The sequence below is a fragment of the Salvelinus fontinalis genome, chromosome 29 (genome assembly GCF_029448725.1).
Source record: "Salvelinus fontinalis isolate EN_2023a chromosome 29, ASM2944872v1, whole genome shotgun sequence".
Classification (NCBI taxonomy): Eukaryota; Metazoa; Chordata; class Actinopteri; order Salmoniformes; family Salmonidae; genus Salvelinus; species Salvelinus fontinalis.
In genome coordinates, this window is record NC_074693.1 from 13,187,570 (window position 1) to 13,205,613 (window position 18,044).

An 18,044-nucleotide genomic window follows, 5' to 3' on the forward strand; every position below is an offset into this window, starting at 1 on the left:
AGTCACAGGCTCGAACATCCATTACATTACATAAATGCTACACTCCTAGATGTGCATCAGAAATAGCATCCTATTCCCTATATAGTCTACTAATATTGATCAGAACCCCCAGAGCCCCTCTCTCTCTCTGTGTGAGGAACTAACCCAACGCTCCAACCTCCCCCTCTCTCTCTCTCTCTCTCTCTCTCTCTCTCTCTCTCTCTCTCTGTGTGAGGAACTAACCTAACGCTCCAACCTCCCCCCCCCTCTCTCTCTCTCTCTCTCTCTCTCTCTCTGTAAGGAACTAATCCGACCCTCCAACCTCCCTGCTTCATCTCTATCTCTGTAAGGGAATCATAATTGTGTGGTAGACCTGAATCAACATAAATGTAATTATTAGCTTCGGTGTCAGAAGTTCCAAGGCTGTAGAGGCAGAGAGGTATTACTTACCAGCAGCTTAACTCAACTCCTGGGTCAGCATCAAAGCTGCAGCAACTCCCAGTCTCCCTCCCTAGATCTTGAGGGCTTTAAAATGGTTCTGTATGACATACAAGCCAAAGCCATGTCTGAGGGAAACACTGGACCAAATGGAACATAATGGAACATAATGTTCCATTGGACCAAATATTACCCATCAAGGGGAGACATCAGAGCTCTGTAACAGTTAGATGTGCTCTAGAAACATATGATCATGTAGCTGTTCGCCTGGCAGTGTAACTTGATGATGTAATGTAAATGTGTCAGTCCGCCTGGCAGTGTAACTTGATGATGTAATGTAAATGTGTCAGTCTGCTGGCAGTGTAACTTGATGATGTAATGTAAATGTGTCAGTCTGCCTGGCAGTGTAACTTGATGATGTAATGTAAATGTGTCAGTCCGCCTGGCAGTGTAACTTGATGATGTAATGTAAATGTGTCAGTCCGCCTGGCAGTGTAACTTGATGATGTAATGTAAATGTGTCAGTCCGCCTGGCAGTGTAACTTGATGATGTAATGTAAATGTGTCAGTCTGTCTGGCAGTGTAACTTGATGATGTAATGTAAATGTGTCAATCTGTCTGGCAGTGTAACTTGATGATGTAATGTAAATGTGTCAGTCTGTCTGGCAGTGTAACTTGATGATGTAATGTAAATGTGTCAGTCTGCCTGGCAGTGTAACTTGATGATGTAATGTAAATGTGTCAGTCCGCCTGGCAGTGTAACTTGATGATGTAATGTAAATGTGTCAGTTCGCCTGGCAGTGTAACTTGATGATGTAATGTATTATGTTACTTATCACTGTTAGCTTATCACTGTTAGCTTATCACTGTTAGCTTGTCACTGTTAGCTTGTCACTGTTAGCTTGTCACTGTTAGCTTGTCACTGTTAGCTTGTCACTGTTAGCTTATCACTGTTAGCTTATCACTGTTAGCTTGTCACTGTTAGCTTGTCACTGTTAGCTTATCCCTGTTAGCTTATCCCTGTTAGCTTATCACTGTTAGCTTGTCACTGTTAGCTTGTCACTGTTAGCTTGTCACTGTTATCTTGTCACTGTTAGCCTAAATCAACATAAATGTAATTAGCTTATCACTGTTAGCTTGTTAGCATCATTATCTTTTTACTGAAACATGTTGGATTTGCTCTTGAATAGTTTGATACATACTAAATGTGCATAATATCACTAGAAATAATTCACCCGTGGTTTGGTTGCCTTCAAGTGTCAGTTTGGTAACTCTTTATTTGGACAGTCCATCTGAAGATACTCTACAGACTATCAGTAACATTTCAACTAACGATCTACTAACCCTAGCCCTAGCCCTAACCTTAGCCCTTATCCTAACCCTAAACTTACCCCGCCCCCTAACTCTTATTCTAACCCTAACACTAACCGTAACGTTAGCAAGCTGTCGCTTATCAACAGACGGTCATACGATCAACAAACTATCTGTCGAGCCCATGTACAGATGGACTACTATCCGGACAATCCAAATAAAGTGTGAATGTCCGTTGTTTTTCTTCAAATAACAGAAGGAATTCTGTTGTGCGGTTTGTTTCTATGGTAACGATCAGGGGAAGAAGCCAACAATGACTTCTGCTTCAGGTCTGCTGAAGTAATTCAGGTCTCAGTTGGTGACATAAAAATAAATAAATCAGAAAGACAGTATGTCCTCCTTGGATGGATGGAACTTTACATCTTTCTCAGGAGATCCAATGCAACTGTGCTTTTTTTTTGGTTTACCAGTTCTAAATTCCAAACTTAATTTATACAATAATATATACCAGCAGGAAATGAACCTATAATCCTGTCATTGCTATAGTGCTGTGCTCTACCAGCTGAGCCACAGAGTAAACCTAATGAAACAGTTAACAATTGAATAATCCCTGCTGAAACACTCTGGGTGTGGGTGAGACAGATGTATTAACAAAAAGGAGTTTTGTCAGAGTTCCCAGTCCAGGGTTCCCAGTCCAGGCCAATGACTAAATCAACTTTGTTGAGGTCAAACTGAGACGTTCTGCGGTAAAATAGATGTCCTGGCTATGATACTCTCTACAGTGGATGTTGGTGAGGCTGGGCTGCCTCAGAAGGTGAAATAACCTTCATGTGTGGCTGACCAGGTTTAAACCAGGGTCATGTGTTAGGCAACTGAGCTAAAGCCCAGGCATCAGTTTGAGGAGCTGATACAAGTCTTCAGGTCTCAGGCGAGGGATGGCATTGCATTTGGGATTAATTTGATAACAAATAATGATATCTCAAAAATATATTTGTTCACATGAATTAATCTATTTTCGTTTAAATCTATTCGACATATTTTCTTTCCATATCATTACTGTATTTGCGATAAAAAATAAAATTAAAATAAGATCGACTCGGTTAGTTTTAATTGTATTTTTTTTTTATTAATGTCTGTGCTAAAGTGTCTTGGCTCACTCCCCACGCCCCTCCCTATAACCGTTGAGTCCTTCACTATATATTCCTGGTCGCACCGTTCTCCGACTTGTCGGGAGTTCGGAGGCCAACAGAATAAGGGGAAAAGGCCAAGATGCAACACTTAACTTTATTGACTTTGGCGCTCACCTTGATTGCAACGATTTGTTTTGCAAAGTCACCCTATCAATCAGTTCTTCAGCACAGCAGGATAAGAGGTAGACAGCATGGGTAAGGCGCATACGTTATTATTCCAATGATAATGTGCGCATAGAAAGTTCTGCGTTCTGCAATTTCAAAGGGCAAAAGCAAATAACTTTTGTTCGTATAATTACAAAGCATGATTTATGTTTTATGCTATAAAATATATAGCCTTCTAGAGCTACTGATTTTTAATGGCATACTGTGTTGTATTTCACAACTGCTTGAAGTAAAATGAACCGATAATTCGATATAAGTGATAGGCAAACTCAAAGTGTCTACTGTAATGTGCCGGTAAAAAAAAATAAAACTGAATGAAATATTATCTCATCTCTTTTAGACCCAACGTGTGCGCGATGCAAAAGATACAGGGGACCGACAAGAAATATTTCACCAACTGCAAGCAATGGTACCATCGCAAGATCTGCGGCAAGCCAACGTAAGTGTAATATAAACATAGTATTAACATGCATGTTCATTTGAATGGTTGCCAGTGAGTTGATTTATTACAACATGCTGCGTCAATATATTGGTATTATAGCCTAATAGTGTAGACTATACATATAGTGTGCATGGATAAACAGGCCATCATTAAGGAAGGAAGATCTGAACACTTTTTTTTTTGGTCATTTGTGCTGAGCATATCTTCATTTAGATATGAAAACGATATATTTTAAGTAAGTTTTCCACTGGGGTAAATAAGGAATTTTCCTTTCGTGTGGGTTTCTTGACGAAGAACTCCCAACTAAGATTGTCAAGCTGAACGAAAAGTAGCTGAAACATTTAACCTTCACCTCTACTCTGCTGAAAGCAGAATGGTTAAAGACAGAAACCCACAGAAGAACTGAGTTCTACCATGACAACTGCATCCCAAATTGCACCCTATTCCTTGTATAGTGCACTACTGTTGACCAGGGCCAGTAGGGTAGTGTACTACTGTTGACCAGGGCCCATAGGGTAGTGTACTACTGTTGACCAGGGCCCATAGGGTAGTGCACTACTGTTGACCAGGGCCAGTAGGGCAGTGCACTACTGTTGACCAGAGCCCATAGGGTAGTGTACTACTGTTGACCAGGGTAGTGCACTACTGTTGACCAGGGTAGTGTACTACTGTTGACCAGGGCCCATAGTGTAGTGTACTACTGTTGACCAGGGCCCATAGGGTAGTGCACTACTGTTGACCAGAGCCCATAGGGTAGTGTACTACTGTAGACCAGGGCCCATAGGGTAGTGTACTACTGTTGACCAGGGCCAGTAGGGTAGTGCACTACTGTTGACCAGAGCCAATAGGGTAGTGTACTACTGTTGACCAGGGCCCATAGGGTAGTGCACTACTGTTGACCAGGACCCGTAGGGTAGTGTACTACTGTTGACCAGGGCCCATAGGGTAGTGTACTACTGTAGACCAGGGCCCATAGTGCACTACTGTTGACCAGAGCCCATAGGGTAGTGCACTACTGTTGACCAGGGCCCATAGGGTAGTGCACTACTGTTGACCAGAGCCCATAGGGTAGTGCACTACTGTAGACCAGGGCCCGTAGGGTAGTGTACTACGGTTGACCAGGGCCCATAGGGTAGTGTACTACTGTTGACCAGGGCCCATAGGGTAGTGTACTACGGTTGACCAGGGCCCATAGGGTAGTGTACTACTGTTGACCAGGGCCAGTAGGGTAGTGCACTACTGTTGACCAGGGCCCATAGGGTAGTGTACTACTGTAGACCAGGGCCCATAGGGTAGTGTACTACTGTTGACCAGGGCCCATAGGGTAGTGCACTACTGTTGACCAGGGCCAGTAGGGTAGTGCACTACTGTTGACCAGGGCCCATAGGGTAGTGTACTACTGTTGACCAGGGCCCATAGGGTAGTGCACTACTGTTGACCAGAGACAATAGGGTAGTGTACTACTGTTGACCAGGGCCCATAGGGTAGTGCACTACTGTTGACCAGGGCCAGTAGGGTAGTGCACTACTGTTGACCAGGGCCCATAGGGTAGTGTACTACTGTTGACCAGGGCCCATAGGGTAGTGCACTACTGTTGACCAGAGCCCATAGGGTAGTGCACTACTGTTGACCAGAGCCCATAGGGTAGTGTACTACTGTTGACCAGGGCCCATAGGGTAGTGTACTACTGTTGACCAGGGCCCATAGGGTAGTGTACTACTGTTGACCAGGGCTCATAGGGTAGTGTACTACTGTTGACCAGGGCTCATAGGGTAGTGCACTACTGTTGACCAGGGCTCATAGGGTAGTGCACTACTGTTCAGTGAGAAGGAACTGATTTGCCTGAGTGAGCTATGCTAAGTCGGTCCATTTTCCAGTCCAAAATACCAGCTTGCTTAACGTCTAAACCTTCAGAGAGAGTAAGCATGACGAAGGTGACAGTTATAAGGAGCACATAAGTGAAATTCCTTCCTGAAACAGTAGCCCAACTATTTAAGTCGCTAACCATAATAACTCGCCGTTGAAAAAGTGACATGCAGTGAGGTCTGTTTTCAATCATCTGCTAGGATTAACCTTGTTAAGATCCGTTCAGTTGGCAAGCAACTAGCTCCATGTTGAAGTGGGAAGTTTTTTTTCTTCATCCTTTTATGAGAACTTCTCCTGCAGTCGTTGGGTCCTGCCAGGACAGTCTGATGTCAGTGTAAAGGAAAGAGAGCGTGCATCCTAAATGGCACCCTATTCCCTATATAGGGAATAGGGTGCCATTTGGGATGTTAGGTCTGTTATAATGCAAAACGTCCCAACAGTCCTGGGAGAGAAAATATCCTGTTAAAGGTGTTAATGACTTAATGGTCCAGTGTTTAAAACGTTCAGCTGTATTAGTCTCTAGTCTAGCTGTAGTAGTCTCTAGTCTAGCTGTAGTCTAGCTGTAGTAGTCTCTAGTCTAGCTGTAGTAGTCTCTGGTCTAGCTGTAGTAGTCTCTAGTCTAGCTGTAGTCTAGGTGTAGTAGTCTCTAGTCTAGCTGTAGTAGTCTCTAGTCTAGCTGTAGTAGTCTCTAGTCTAGCTGTAGTAGTCTCTGGTCTAGCTGTAGTCTAGCTGTATTAGTCTCTGGTCTAACTGTAGTAGTCTCTAGTCTAGCTGTAGTCTAGCTGTAGTAGTCTTTGGTCTAGCTGTAGTAATCTCTAGTCTAACTGTAGTAGTCTCTAGTCTAGCTGTAGTAGTATCTAGTCTAGCTGTAGTAGTCTCTAGTCTAGCTGTAGTAGTTTAGGGTCTAGCTGTAGTAGTCTCTGGTCTAGCTGTAGTAGTCTCTAGTCTAGCTGTAGTAGTCTCTAGTCTAGCTGTAGTAGTCTCTGGTCTAGCTGTAGTAGTCTCTGGTCTAGCTGTAGTCTAGCTGTAGTAGTCTCTAGTCTTGCTGTAGTAGTCTCTAGTCTAGCTGTAGTCTAGCTGTAGTAGTCTTTGGTCTAGCTGTAGTAATCTCTAGTCTAGCTGTAGTAGTCTCTAGTCTAGCTGTAGTAGTATCTAGTCTAGCTGTAGTAGTCTCTAGTCTAGCTGTAGTAGTCTCTGGTCTAGCTGTAGTAGTCTCTGGTCTAGCTGTAATAGTCTCTAGTCTAGCTGTAATAGTCTCTAGTCTAGCTGTAGTAGTCTCTGGTCTAGCTGTAGTAGTCTCTAGTCTAGCTGTAGACTAGCTGTAGTAGTCTCTAGTCTAGCTGTAGTAGTCTCTGGTCTAACTGTAGTAGTCTCTGGTCTAGCTGTAGTCTAGCTGCAGTAGTCTCTGGTCTAGCTGCAGTATTCTCTGGTCTAGCTGTAGTCTAGCTGTAGTAGTCTCTGGTCTAGCTGTAGTAGTCTCTGGTCTAGCTGTAGTAGTCTCTAGTCTTGCTGTAGTAGCCTCTAGTCTAGCTGTAGTATTCTCTAGTCTAGCTGTAGTAGTCTCTGGTCTAGCTGTAGTAGTCTCTGGTCTAGCTGTAGTCTAGCTGTAGTAGTCTCTAGTCTAGCTGTAGTAGTCTCTAGTCTAGCTGTAGTAGTCTCTAGTCTAGCTGTAGTAGTCTCTGGTCTGGCTGTAGTAGTCTCTGGTCTAGCTGTAGTCTAGCTGTAGTAGTCTCTAGTCTAGCTGTAGTAGTCTCTAGTCTAGCTGTAGTAGTCTCTTGTCTAGCTGTAGTAGTCTCTGGTCTAGCTGTAGTAGTCTCTTGTCTAGCTGTAGTAGTCTCTTGTCTAGCTGTAGTAGTCTCTAGTCTAGCTGTAGTAGTCTCTGGTCTAGCTGTAGTAGTCTCTAGTCTAGCTGTGGTAGACAACATGGAGCAGGGACAACTATTTCTAAACCATTTTATTTGACTACCTTACTGATAATATGTATACACTACCAGTCAAAAGTTTGGACACACCTACTCATTCAAGGGCATGTCTTTATTTTTACTATTTTTTGTAGAATTGTAGAATAATAGTGAAGACATCCAAACTATGAAATAACACATATGGAATCATGGAGTAACCCAAAAAGTGGTAAACAAATCAAACTATATTTTATATTTGAGATTCTTCAAAGTAGCCGGCATTCTCTCAACCAGCTTCACCTGGAATGCTTTTCCAGCAGTCTTGAAGGAGTTCCCACATATGCTGAGCACTTGTTGGCTGCTTTTCCTTCACTCTGCGATCCAACTCATCCCAAACCATCTCAATTGGGTTGAGGTTGGGTGATTGTGGAGGCCAGGTCATCTGATGCAGCACTCATCACTCTCCTTCTTGGTCAAATAGCCCTTACACAGCCTGGAGGTGTGTTTTGGGTAATTGTCCTGTTGAAAAACAGATGATAGTCCCACTAAGCGCAAACCAGATGGGATGGCGTATCGCTGCAGAATACTGTGGTAGCCATGGTGGTTAAGTGTGCCTTGAATTCTAAATAAATCATTGACAGTGTCACCAGCAAAGCACCTCCACACCTCCTCTTTCATGCTTCACGGTGGGAACCACACATACAGAGATCATCCTTCCACCTACTCTGTGTCTCACAAAGACACGGCGGTTGGAACCAAAAATGTCTATTGCTCGTGTTTCTTGGACCAAGCAAGTCTCTTCTTCTTATCGGTGTCCTTTAGTAGTAGTTTCTTTGCAGCAATTCGACCATGAAGGCCTGATTTACGCAGTCTCCTCCTCTGAGATGTGTCTGGTAACTCTAATGAAACTGTCAAAGTTCTTGACATTTTCCGGATTGACTGACCTTCATGTCTTAAAGTAATGATGGACTGTCGTTTCTCTTTGCTTATTTGAGCTGTTCTTGCCATAATATGGACTTTTACCAAATAGGAGTATTTTACCAAATAGGGCTATCTATAATATATTTTAATTTGTTCAACACTTATTTTGTTACTACATGTGTTATTTCATAGTTTTGATGTCTTCACTATTATTCTACAATGTAGAAAATAGTAAAAAATAAATAAAAACCCTGGAATGAGTAGGTTTGTCCAAACTTTTGACTGGTACTATATATAAATAGGATATATATGATTTAGTTTCAAAAGAATGGCTGACAAATGAATATATTAGTAGTAACAGTAATGGAAATTGGTTTCCGTTAGTTTTTGATCTTCTTGTTAAACTCATGAGTTAGACACAATCCTGCTAGTGTGGTTCTCAGCATTAGGAAATGACTCATCCAGGAATCATTGAGTCATCAACTTTGTTGATGTATCCTCTTCTCTTTTTGTGACATCAACAACGATGGGAAGTTTCAGTGTTAGTTTGGACAAAATATATTCCTGGGTTAGCTAGGTAGTTAGTTTGGACAAATACATTCCTGGATTAGCTAGGTAGTTAGTTTAGACAAAATATATTCCTGGGTTAGCTAGGTAGTTAGTTTGGACAAAATATATTCCTGGGTTAGCTAGGTAGTTAGTTTGGACAAATACATTCCTGGGTTAGCTAGGTAGTTAGTTTGGACAAAATACATTCCTGGGTTAGCTAGGTAGTTAGTTTGGACAAAATAAATTCCTGGGTTAGCTAGGTAGTTGGTTTGGACAAAATAAATTCCTGGGTTAGCTAGGTAGTTAGTTTGGACAAAATAAATTCCTGGGTTAGCTAGGTAGTTAGTTTGGACAAAATAAATTCCTGGGTTAGCTAGGTAGTTGGTTTGGACAAAATAAATCCTGGGTTAGCTAGGTAGTTGGTTTGGACAAAATAAATCCTGGGTTAGCTAGGTAGTTAATTTGGATGAGATAAATGCTGGGTTAGCTAGGTAGTTAGTTTGGGGGAGATACAGGATGGGTTAGCTAGGTAGTTTGTTTGGGGGAGATACAGGATGGGTTAGCTAGGTAGTTTGTTTGGGGGAGATATTTATTTTTATAAATTTTTTATTTCACCTTTATTTAACCAGGTAGGCAAGTTGAGAACAAGTTCTCATTTACAACTGCGACCTGGCCAAGATAAAGCAAAGCAGTTCGACACATACAACAACACAGAGTTACACATGGAGTAAAACAAACATACAGTCAATAATACAGTAGAAAAATAAGTCTATATACAATGTGAGCAAATGAGGTGAGAAGGGAGGTAAAGGCAAAAAAAGGGCCATGGTGGCGAAGTAAATACAATATAGCAAGTAAAACACTGGAATGGTAGATTTGCAGTGGAAGAATGTGCAAGGTAGAGATAGAAATAATGGGGTGCAAAGGAGCAAAATAAATAAATACAGTAGGGGGAGAGGTTGTTGTTTGGGCTAAATTATAGATGGACAATGTACAGGTGCAGTAATCTGTGAGCTGCTCTGACAGCTGGTGCTTAAAGCTAGTGAGGGAGATAAGTGTTTCCAGTTTCAGTGATTTTTGTAGCTCATTCCAGTCATTGGCAGCAGAGAACTGGAAGGAGAGGCGGCCAAAGGAAGAATTGGTTTTGGGGGTCCCCAGAGAGATATACCTGCTGGAGCGCGTGCTACAGGTGGGTGCTGCTATTGTGACCAGCAAGCTGAGATAAGGCGGGGCTTTACCTAGCAGGGTCTTGTAGATGACCTGGAGCCAGTGGGTTTGGCGACGAGTATGAAGCGAGGGCCAGCCAACGAGAGCGTACAGGTCGCAATGATGGGTAGTATATGGGGCTTTGGTGACAAAACGGATGGCACTGTGATAGACTGCATCCAATTTATTGAGTAGGGTATTGGAGGCTCTTTTGTAAATGACATCGCCGAAGTAGAGGATCGGTAGGATGGTAAGTTTTACAAGGGTATGTTTGGCAGCATGAGTGAAGGATGCTTTGTTGCGAAATAGGAAGCCAATTCTAGATTTATCTTTGGATTGGAGATGTTTGATGTGAGTCTGGAAGGAGAGTTTACAGTATACCCAGACACCTAGGTCTTTGTAGTTGTCCACATATTCTAAGTCAGAACCGTCCAGAGTAGTGATGTTGGACGGGCGGGCAGGTGCAGGCAGCGATCGGTTGAAGAGCATGCATTTAGTTTTATTTGTATTTAAGAGCAATTGGAGGTCACGGAAGGAGAGTTGTATGGCATTGAAGCTCGTCTGGAGGGTTGTTAACACAGTGTCCAAAGAAGGGCCAGAAGTATACAGAATGGTGTCGTATATGCTAGGTAGTTAGTTTGGACAAGATAAATGCTGGGTTAGCTAGGTAATTCGTTTGGGGGAGATAAATGCTGGGTACTTGTGTCCCGTGTGGCTCAGTTGGTAGAGCATGGCGCTTGCAACGCCAGGGTTGTGGGTTCAATTCCCACGGGGGGACCAGGGTTCAATTCCCACGGGGGGACCAGGATGAATATGTATGAACTTTCCAATTTGTAAGTCGCTCTGGATAAGAGCGTCTGCTAAATGACTTAAATGTAAATGTAAATGTACTTAGTTTGGGGGAGATAAATGCTGGGTTAGCTAGGTAGTTAGTTTGGGGGAGATCAATTCTGGGTTAGCTAGGTAGTTAGTTTGGGGAGATAAATGCTTGGTTAGCTAGGTAGTTAGTTTGTACTAGATAAATGCTGGGTTAGCTAGGTAGTTAGTTTGGGGGAGATCAATTCTGGGTTAACTAGGTAGTTAGCTTGGACGAGATAAATGCTGCCTTAGCTAGGTAGTTAGTTTGGGGGAGATCAATTCTGGGTTAACTAGGTAGTTAGCTTGGACGAGATAAATGCTGCTTTAGCTACGTAGTTAGTTTGGGGGAGATATATTCTGGGTTAGCTAGGTAGTTAGCTTGGACGAGATAAATACTGGCTTAGCTAGGTAGTTAGTTTGGGGGAGATATATTCTGGGTTAGCTAGGTAGTTACACAGTAGATAATGGATACCTTGTGTCTCTCTAATCAATCAGTCCGGGTAGTGTTAAATAGCTTGACCACCTCTGAGTGTAAAAGGACAACTCAGGTTACCAACATCAATCTTCCAGATTGGCCCTGTCCTGGACCTTGTGCAGTAAAGGCACTGACAGCCTTCCACAGTAGCGGTGGTTTGATTGACGTCAATGTTAACCTCCCTGCAGGGGGCAAGATGGTATTGGTTATTGCTCTGTCTAACATTCCTCTGAGATTGTGTTGTAGGTTTTGCATGGCATGGGAAAGCCATGTGTTGACCATTGCACCATTATACTGCCTTGGGAATGGGTGTGCTAAGAAAACATGCATTTGCTATTTTGTGTGTGTGTGTGTGTGTGTGTGTGTGTGTGTGTGTGTGTGTGTGTGTGTGTGTGTGTGTGTGTGTGTGTGTGTGTGTGTGTGTGTGTGTGTGTGTGTGTGTGTGTGTGTGTGTGTGTGTGTGTGTGTGTGTGTGTGTGGTGTCTTCTGTTCCCGGCTTTTTCTTGTTATTAGATCTCCCTTGATAAGTATTGTGAAATTATCTAGATGTTTCCTGTAGAAAATTGAACCACAGACACGAACTTGATGACTATGTAACGGGAGACGTTTGCTGGCGATTCACAACAGTGTTTCTTTCATTGGAAATCTCCTGAAAGTTGAAGAGGAAGTGAAACTTTGCTGTGGGCGCTGGATGTTTGGAGGAAACTGTTGAGAGACTTCCATCCCTAAACACACACTAATCATTCATAAGGGAGCCAGGAAAATGTACTTTTTCCATAGCAAGCTAGAACTAAAGTGTCAATTTGAGAGGGCTGGGGCTGGGAGTTTGAGAGTTGCGTTCAAAAGGACATACCTGGGCTTGTGTCAACAAAGGTTCCAAAAAGCTTTTTATCAGTTTGGATTTAATTACATTTACAGACACAGACATTCATGGAAAGAGGGAGCTGACTTTTTAAAATACTATTCAGAATATTTATTATACTTGTATCATTTTCTCTCTAGCCTGTCTGGGGTGCCAAATGAGCAGGGGGTTGCTTTTTTGGGACTATTTTATTGGCCTGTTAGGCCAGGCAAGTAACAAACAAAAAAACACTGAACATTTTTTTAAAGTGATTTCAAATAGTATTTGAACCCAGATCTGGATGGAGGGGAGTTTTGAACACTGAGGTGTGTTAGCAGCTTTCATTGAGCTCAACTGAACACTCCCTGTCTGTGTGACTGTGAGTGACAACTGGGCTTAACAGGTAATGGGTTAGAATCCAGGCCATGGGGACATGGTGCTGCTGGTGCTAGAGGTTACAGGTCACTTGAGGGGAGACCTCATAACTCTGAGTCACCAATAACCCTAACAACAGCCCATAGCTACCTCCCAACTAGAGGTTGACCGATTAATCGAAATGGCCGATAAATTAGGGCCGATTTCAAGTTTTCATAACAATCGGTAATTTTGGACGCTGATTTTATTTTTTTCACCTTTTATTCATCTAGGCAAGTCAGTTAAGAACACATTCTTATTTTCAATGACGGCCTAGGAACGGTGGGTTAACTGCCTTGTTCAGGGGCAGAACGACAGATTTTTACCTTGTCAGCTCAGGGATTCAATCTTGCAACCGTACGGTTAACTAGTCCAACGCTCTAACCACCTGCCTCACGAGGAGCCTGCCTGTTACGCGAACACAGTAAGAAGCCAAGGTAAGTTGCTAGCTAGCATTAAACTTATCTTATAAAAAACAATCAATCAATCAATCATAATCACTAGTTATAACTCCACATGGTTGATGATATTACTAGTTTATCTAGCGTGTCCTGCGTTGCATATAATCAATGCAGTGCGCATTCGCGAAAAAGGACTGTCGTGGCTCCAACATGTACCTAACCATAAACATCAATGCCTTTCTTAAAATCAATACACAGAAGTATATATTTTAAACCTGCATATTTAGCTAAAAGAAATCCAGGTTAGCAGGCAATATTAACCAGGTGAAATTGTGTCACTTCTCTTGCGTTCATTGCATGCAGAGTCAGGGTATATGCAACAGTTTGGGCCGCCTGGCTCATTGCGAACTAATTTGCCAGAATTTTACGTAATTATGACATAACATTGAAGGTTTTGCAATGTAACAGGAATATTTAGACTGATGGATGCCACCAGTTAGATAAAATACGGAACGGTTCCGTATTTCACTGAAAGAATAAATGTTTTGTTTTCGACATGATAGTTTCCGGATTCGACCGTATTAATGACCTAAGACTCGTATTTCTGTGTGTTATTATGTTAAAACTAAGTCTATGATTTGATAGAGCACTACCACCAAACAGCCCTTAGCTACCACCAAACAGCCCTTAGCTACCACACAACAGCCCTTATCTACCACCCAACAGCCCTTATCTACCACCCAACAGCCCTTATCTACCACCCAACAGCCCTTAGCTACCACCCAACAGCCCTTAGCTAACACCCAACTGCCCTTATCTACCACCCAACAGCCCTTATCTACCACCCAACAGCCCCTAGCTACCACCCAACAGCCCTTAGCTACCACCCAACAGCCCTTAGCTACCACCCAACAGCCCTTAGCTACCACCCAACAGCCCTTATCTACCACCCAACAGCCCCTAGCTACCACCCAACAGCCCTTATCTACCACCCAACAGCCCCTAGCTACCACCCAACAGCCCTTAGCTACCACCCAACAGCCCTTAGCTACCACCCAACAGCCCTTATCTACCACCCAACAGCCCTTATCTACCACCCAACAGCCCTTATCTACCACCCAACAGCCCTTATCTACCACCCAACAGCCCTTATCTACCACCCAACAGCCCTTATCTACCACCCAACAGCCCTTATCTACCACCCAACAGCCCTTATCTACCACCCAACAGCCCTTATCTACCACCCAACAGCCCCTAGCTACCACCCAACAGCCCTTATCTACCACCCAACAGCCCTTATCTACCACCCAACAGCCCTTATCTACCACCCAACAGCCCTTATCTACCACCCAACAGCCCCTAGCTACCACCCAACAGCCCTTATCTACCACCCAACAGCCCTTATCTACCACCCAACAGCCCTTATCTACCACCCAACAGCCCTTATCTACCACCCAACAGCCCCTAGCTACCACCCAACAGCCCTTATCTACCACCCAACAGCCCTTAGCTACCACCCAACAGCCCTTATCTACCACCCAACAGCCCTTATCTACCACCCAACAGCCCTTATCTACCACCCAACAGCCCTTATCTACCACCCAACAGCCCTTATCTACCACCCAACAGCCCTTATCTACCACCCAACAGCCCCTAGCTACCACCCAACAGCCCTTATCTACCACCCAACAGCCCTTAGCTACCACCCAACAGCCCTTAGCTACCACCCAACAGCCCTTATCTACCACCCAACAGCCCCTAGCTACCACCCAACAGCCCTTATCTACCACCCAACAGCCCTTATCTACCACCCAACAGCCCCTAGCTACCACCCAACAGCCCTTATCTACCACCCAACAGCCCTTATCTACCACCCAACAGCCCTTATCTACCACCCAACAGCCCTTATCTACCACCCAACAGCCCCTAGCTACCACCCAACAGCCCTTATCTACCACCCAACAGCCCTTATCTACCACCCAACAGCCCTTAGCTACCACCCAACAGCCCTTATCTACCACCCAACAGCCCTTATCTACCACCCAACAGCCCTTAGCTACCACCCAACAGCCCTTAGCTACCACCCAACAGCCCTTATCTACCACCCAACAGCCCCTAGCTACCACCCAACAGCCCTTATCTACCACCCAACAGCCCTTAGCTACCACCCAACAGCCCTTATCTACCACCCAACAGCCCTTATCTACCACCCAACAGCCCTTAGCTACCACCCAACAGTCCTTATCTACCACCCAACAGCCCTTATCTACCACCCAACAGCCCCTAGCTACCTTTAAAGCCCCACTCTCAACACCAATGCATTGGTTCTTCTGTTTTTCTCAGCAATCACACTATGTTTTGAAGTAGTAAAATTTGACTAAAGGTGAATCCCAGAGCTAACTGGTCTGTAAAGCTTTATACACACTCTTTTTTACTACAAATTACATCTTGTTTTTTTTGTCTGGGAAAGGAACATTTTTTTTTATTTTTATGAAAAACCCCCACATTTTTTGGTATAGTACCTATGAATAGAAAGCCAGAGAGAGAGAGATGACTGTGTGGGAAATTCAAATCTATCTAGCATGCTAATTTCATCATGGAACCCATAAAGTCAAATGGACCTTCACTCTCTTCTTTACTACTTCTGTCTGGTGGATAGCTTGCCTCAACACTTGGAAGTCTCAATGTACACTGTGTTTGAATTATGCGACTTTACTGTTTATTTTGTCTGAAATCCATAGCTACCATCTTTGTTTATGCTTGTGGAGAACACATCGAAGTTGAGTTTCCATCTGTTTTGAAAATCTGACTGGTTTGGTTTCCAGGCTACTGTGTTTTACAGGGTTTCCCCATAAACACCCCCCCCCCCCCCACCCTCCCACCCACCCTCGCTGAATGTTAGGATTGTCCCCTAACCATGTTTCTGAGCTACCAACTACCCTCTCCCTAGGAGTTTAACAGTAGCTAATTGCTCAGATCCTCACTTGGTCTTTAACAGCTTTTACAGTATAGTTCATTATGCTTGAAGGGGATGGTGGAGTTAACTAGGGTTGTCGTGACAAGTGGGTATAGATGTGTCTGGCTCAGGTAGTTTTCCATTGACTTGATTCATCAATGTTGGGACTCAGAGTTGGTCCTCCTTTTTACATTTTAGTCATTTAGCAGACTATTATCCAAAGCGACTTACAGTTAGCGCATTCATCTTTAAAATAGCTTGGGCAGGAACTCTGCTGAAGAGCTTTGACTGGGATGAATGGGATCTGACGCCCCCCCCCCCGTAGGGGTGGGAGGGCCAAGAGACCAGAGCGGGCAGAATGGAGTACTCGAGTTGGGATGTAGGGTCTGCAGGGGGGTCGTAAAGATGCCAAATCATTTTTTTGCGTAGCTTTTCACACCTTTTGCCTTGTCTTTTTTGACTGTGTTATGTATTGTTAAATGTTGCCACTGTGTTTTTCCTCACTATGACCTACGTGTGCCACTGTTTGATTAGCAATACAAATATTTACACAATGAACTAGCATTCTTCATTCATTCTTTTCTGGTTGTATGAAGAACTTGCCACCGAATGTAGCTAGTTAAACCTTCCTTTTCGCGGATATAGACCACTTATTTTTGACTTAACTTTAAGGTTCACATTTTTATCCGGTACACCTTCGCTTGGCCGCTCTCTCTTTGTTTTTACTGGCCTGTGTTTCAGTATCGCTCTCTTAGTCCCCTAACAGGAGTTTCCCTTGGCCAACCCTGGGTCTGTGGATTCCTCTGCTCCCTCCCTCTCTCTCTCTGAGGAAATTAGCTTTTTATGACCTTCCAGGACCAGCTGAGCCCAGTTCAGATTTATTGTGGAAATATCTCAAATGCACAAAATGACAGAACAATGTGTATAGCATGTGCTGTATCATTTAACTTTTACTTGGTACTCATCCCGGATCCGGGAGCACCCTCATCAGTAAAAAAGATGACTAGCATAGCCTAGCATAGCGCCACAAGTAAATACTAGCATCTAAATATCATGAAATCACAAGTCCAAGACACCAGATGAAAGATACACATCTTGTGAATCCAGCCATCATTTCTGATTTTTAAAATGTTTTACAGGGAAGACACAATATGTATTTCTATTAGCTAACCACGATAGCAAAAGACACAACTTTTTTTTCCCACCATTTTTTTTACTGCATAGGTAGCTATCACAAATTCGACCAAATAAAGATAAATAGTCACTAACCAAGAAACAACTTCATCAGATGACAGTCTGATAACATATTTATTGTATAGCATATGTTTTGTTCGAAAAATGTGCATATTTCAGGTATAAATCATAGTTTTACATTGCAGCCACCATCACAACTCACACCAAAGCAACTAGAATAACTACAGAGAGCAACGTGAATTACCTAAATACTCATCATAAAATATTTATGAAAAACACACAGTGTACAGCAAATGAAAGACAAAGATCTTGTGAATCCAGCCAATATTTCAAATTTTTTAAGTCTTTTACAGCGAAAACACAATATAGCATTATATTAGCTTACTACAATAGCCAACCACACAACAGCATTGATTCAAGCCAACAGTAGCGATAACGAATAAACCAGCAAAAGATATAAAACTATTCACTAACCTTCTCAAACTTCTTCAGATGACAGTCCTATAACATCAAATTACACAATACATATGGTTTGTTCGAAAATGTGCATATTTAGCGGCACAAATCGTGGTTATACAATATGAATAGTAGCCAAAATGTCGGGAGAAATCTTGGGAGAGGCACCTAATCTAATCAATAACTAATCATAAACTTGACTAAAAAATACAGGTTGGACAGCAAATGAAAGATACATTAGTTCTTGATGCAACCGCTGTGTTCGATTTTTAAAATTAACGTTACTATGACATACAGCGTGCGTTAAAGCGAGACCGCGCCGAAATTAATGGCGGAATAATAGTTTAACATTTTTCAACAGAACAACGAATTGACATCATAAATAGTTCTTACTATTTGATGAGCTTCCATCAGAATCTTGTGCAAGTTGTCCTTTGTCCAGAATAATCGTTGCTCGGTTGTAGATTGTCATCTTCAACTT

General features: G+C 43.0%; 1 protein-coding gene across 1 annotated transcript in view; it reads left to right on the plus strand.

The window, feature by feature from the left end:
• The first annotated feature begins 2,915 nt into the window (after positions 1-2,915).
• Positions 2,916-18,044, plus strand: part of LOC129827450 (transforming growth factor-beta-induced protein ig-h3-like) — a 28,507-nt gene continuing 13,378 nt past the window's right edge. Inside the window, exons 1-2 of the mRNA XM_055888309.1 lie at positions 2,916-3,113; positions 3,424-3,522. Of these exons, the coding sequence (XP_055744284.1) occupies positions 2,998-3,113; positions 3,424-3,522 (215 nt within the window). The 5' untranslated portion in view covers positions 2,916-2,997. The remainder of the gene's footprint in view (positions 3,114-3,423; positions 3,523-18,044) is intronic.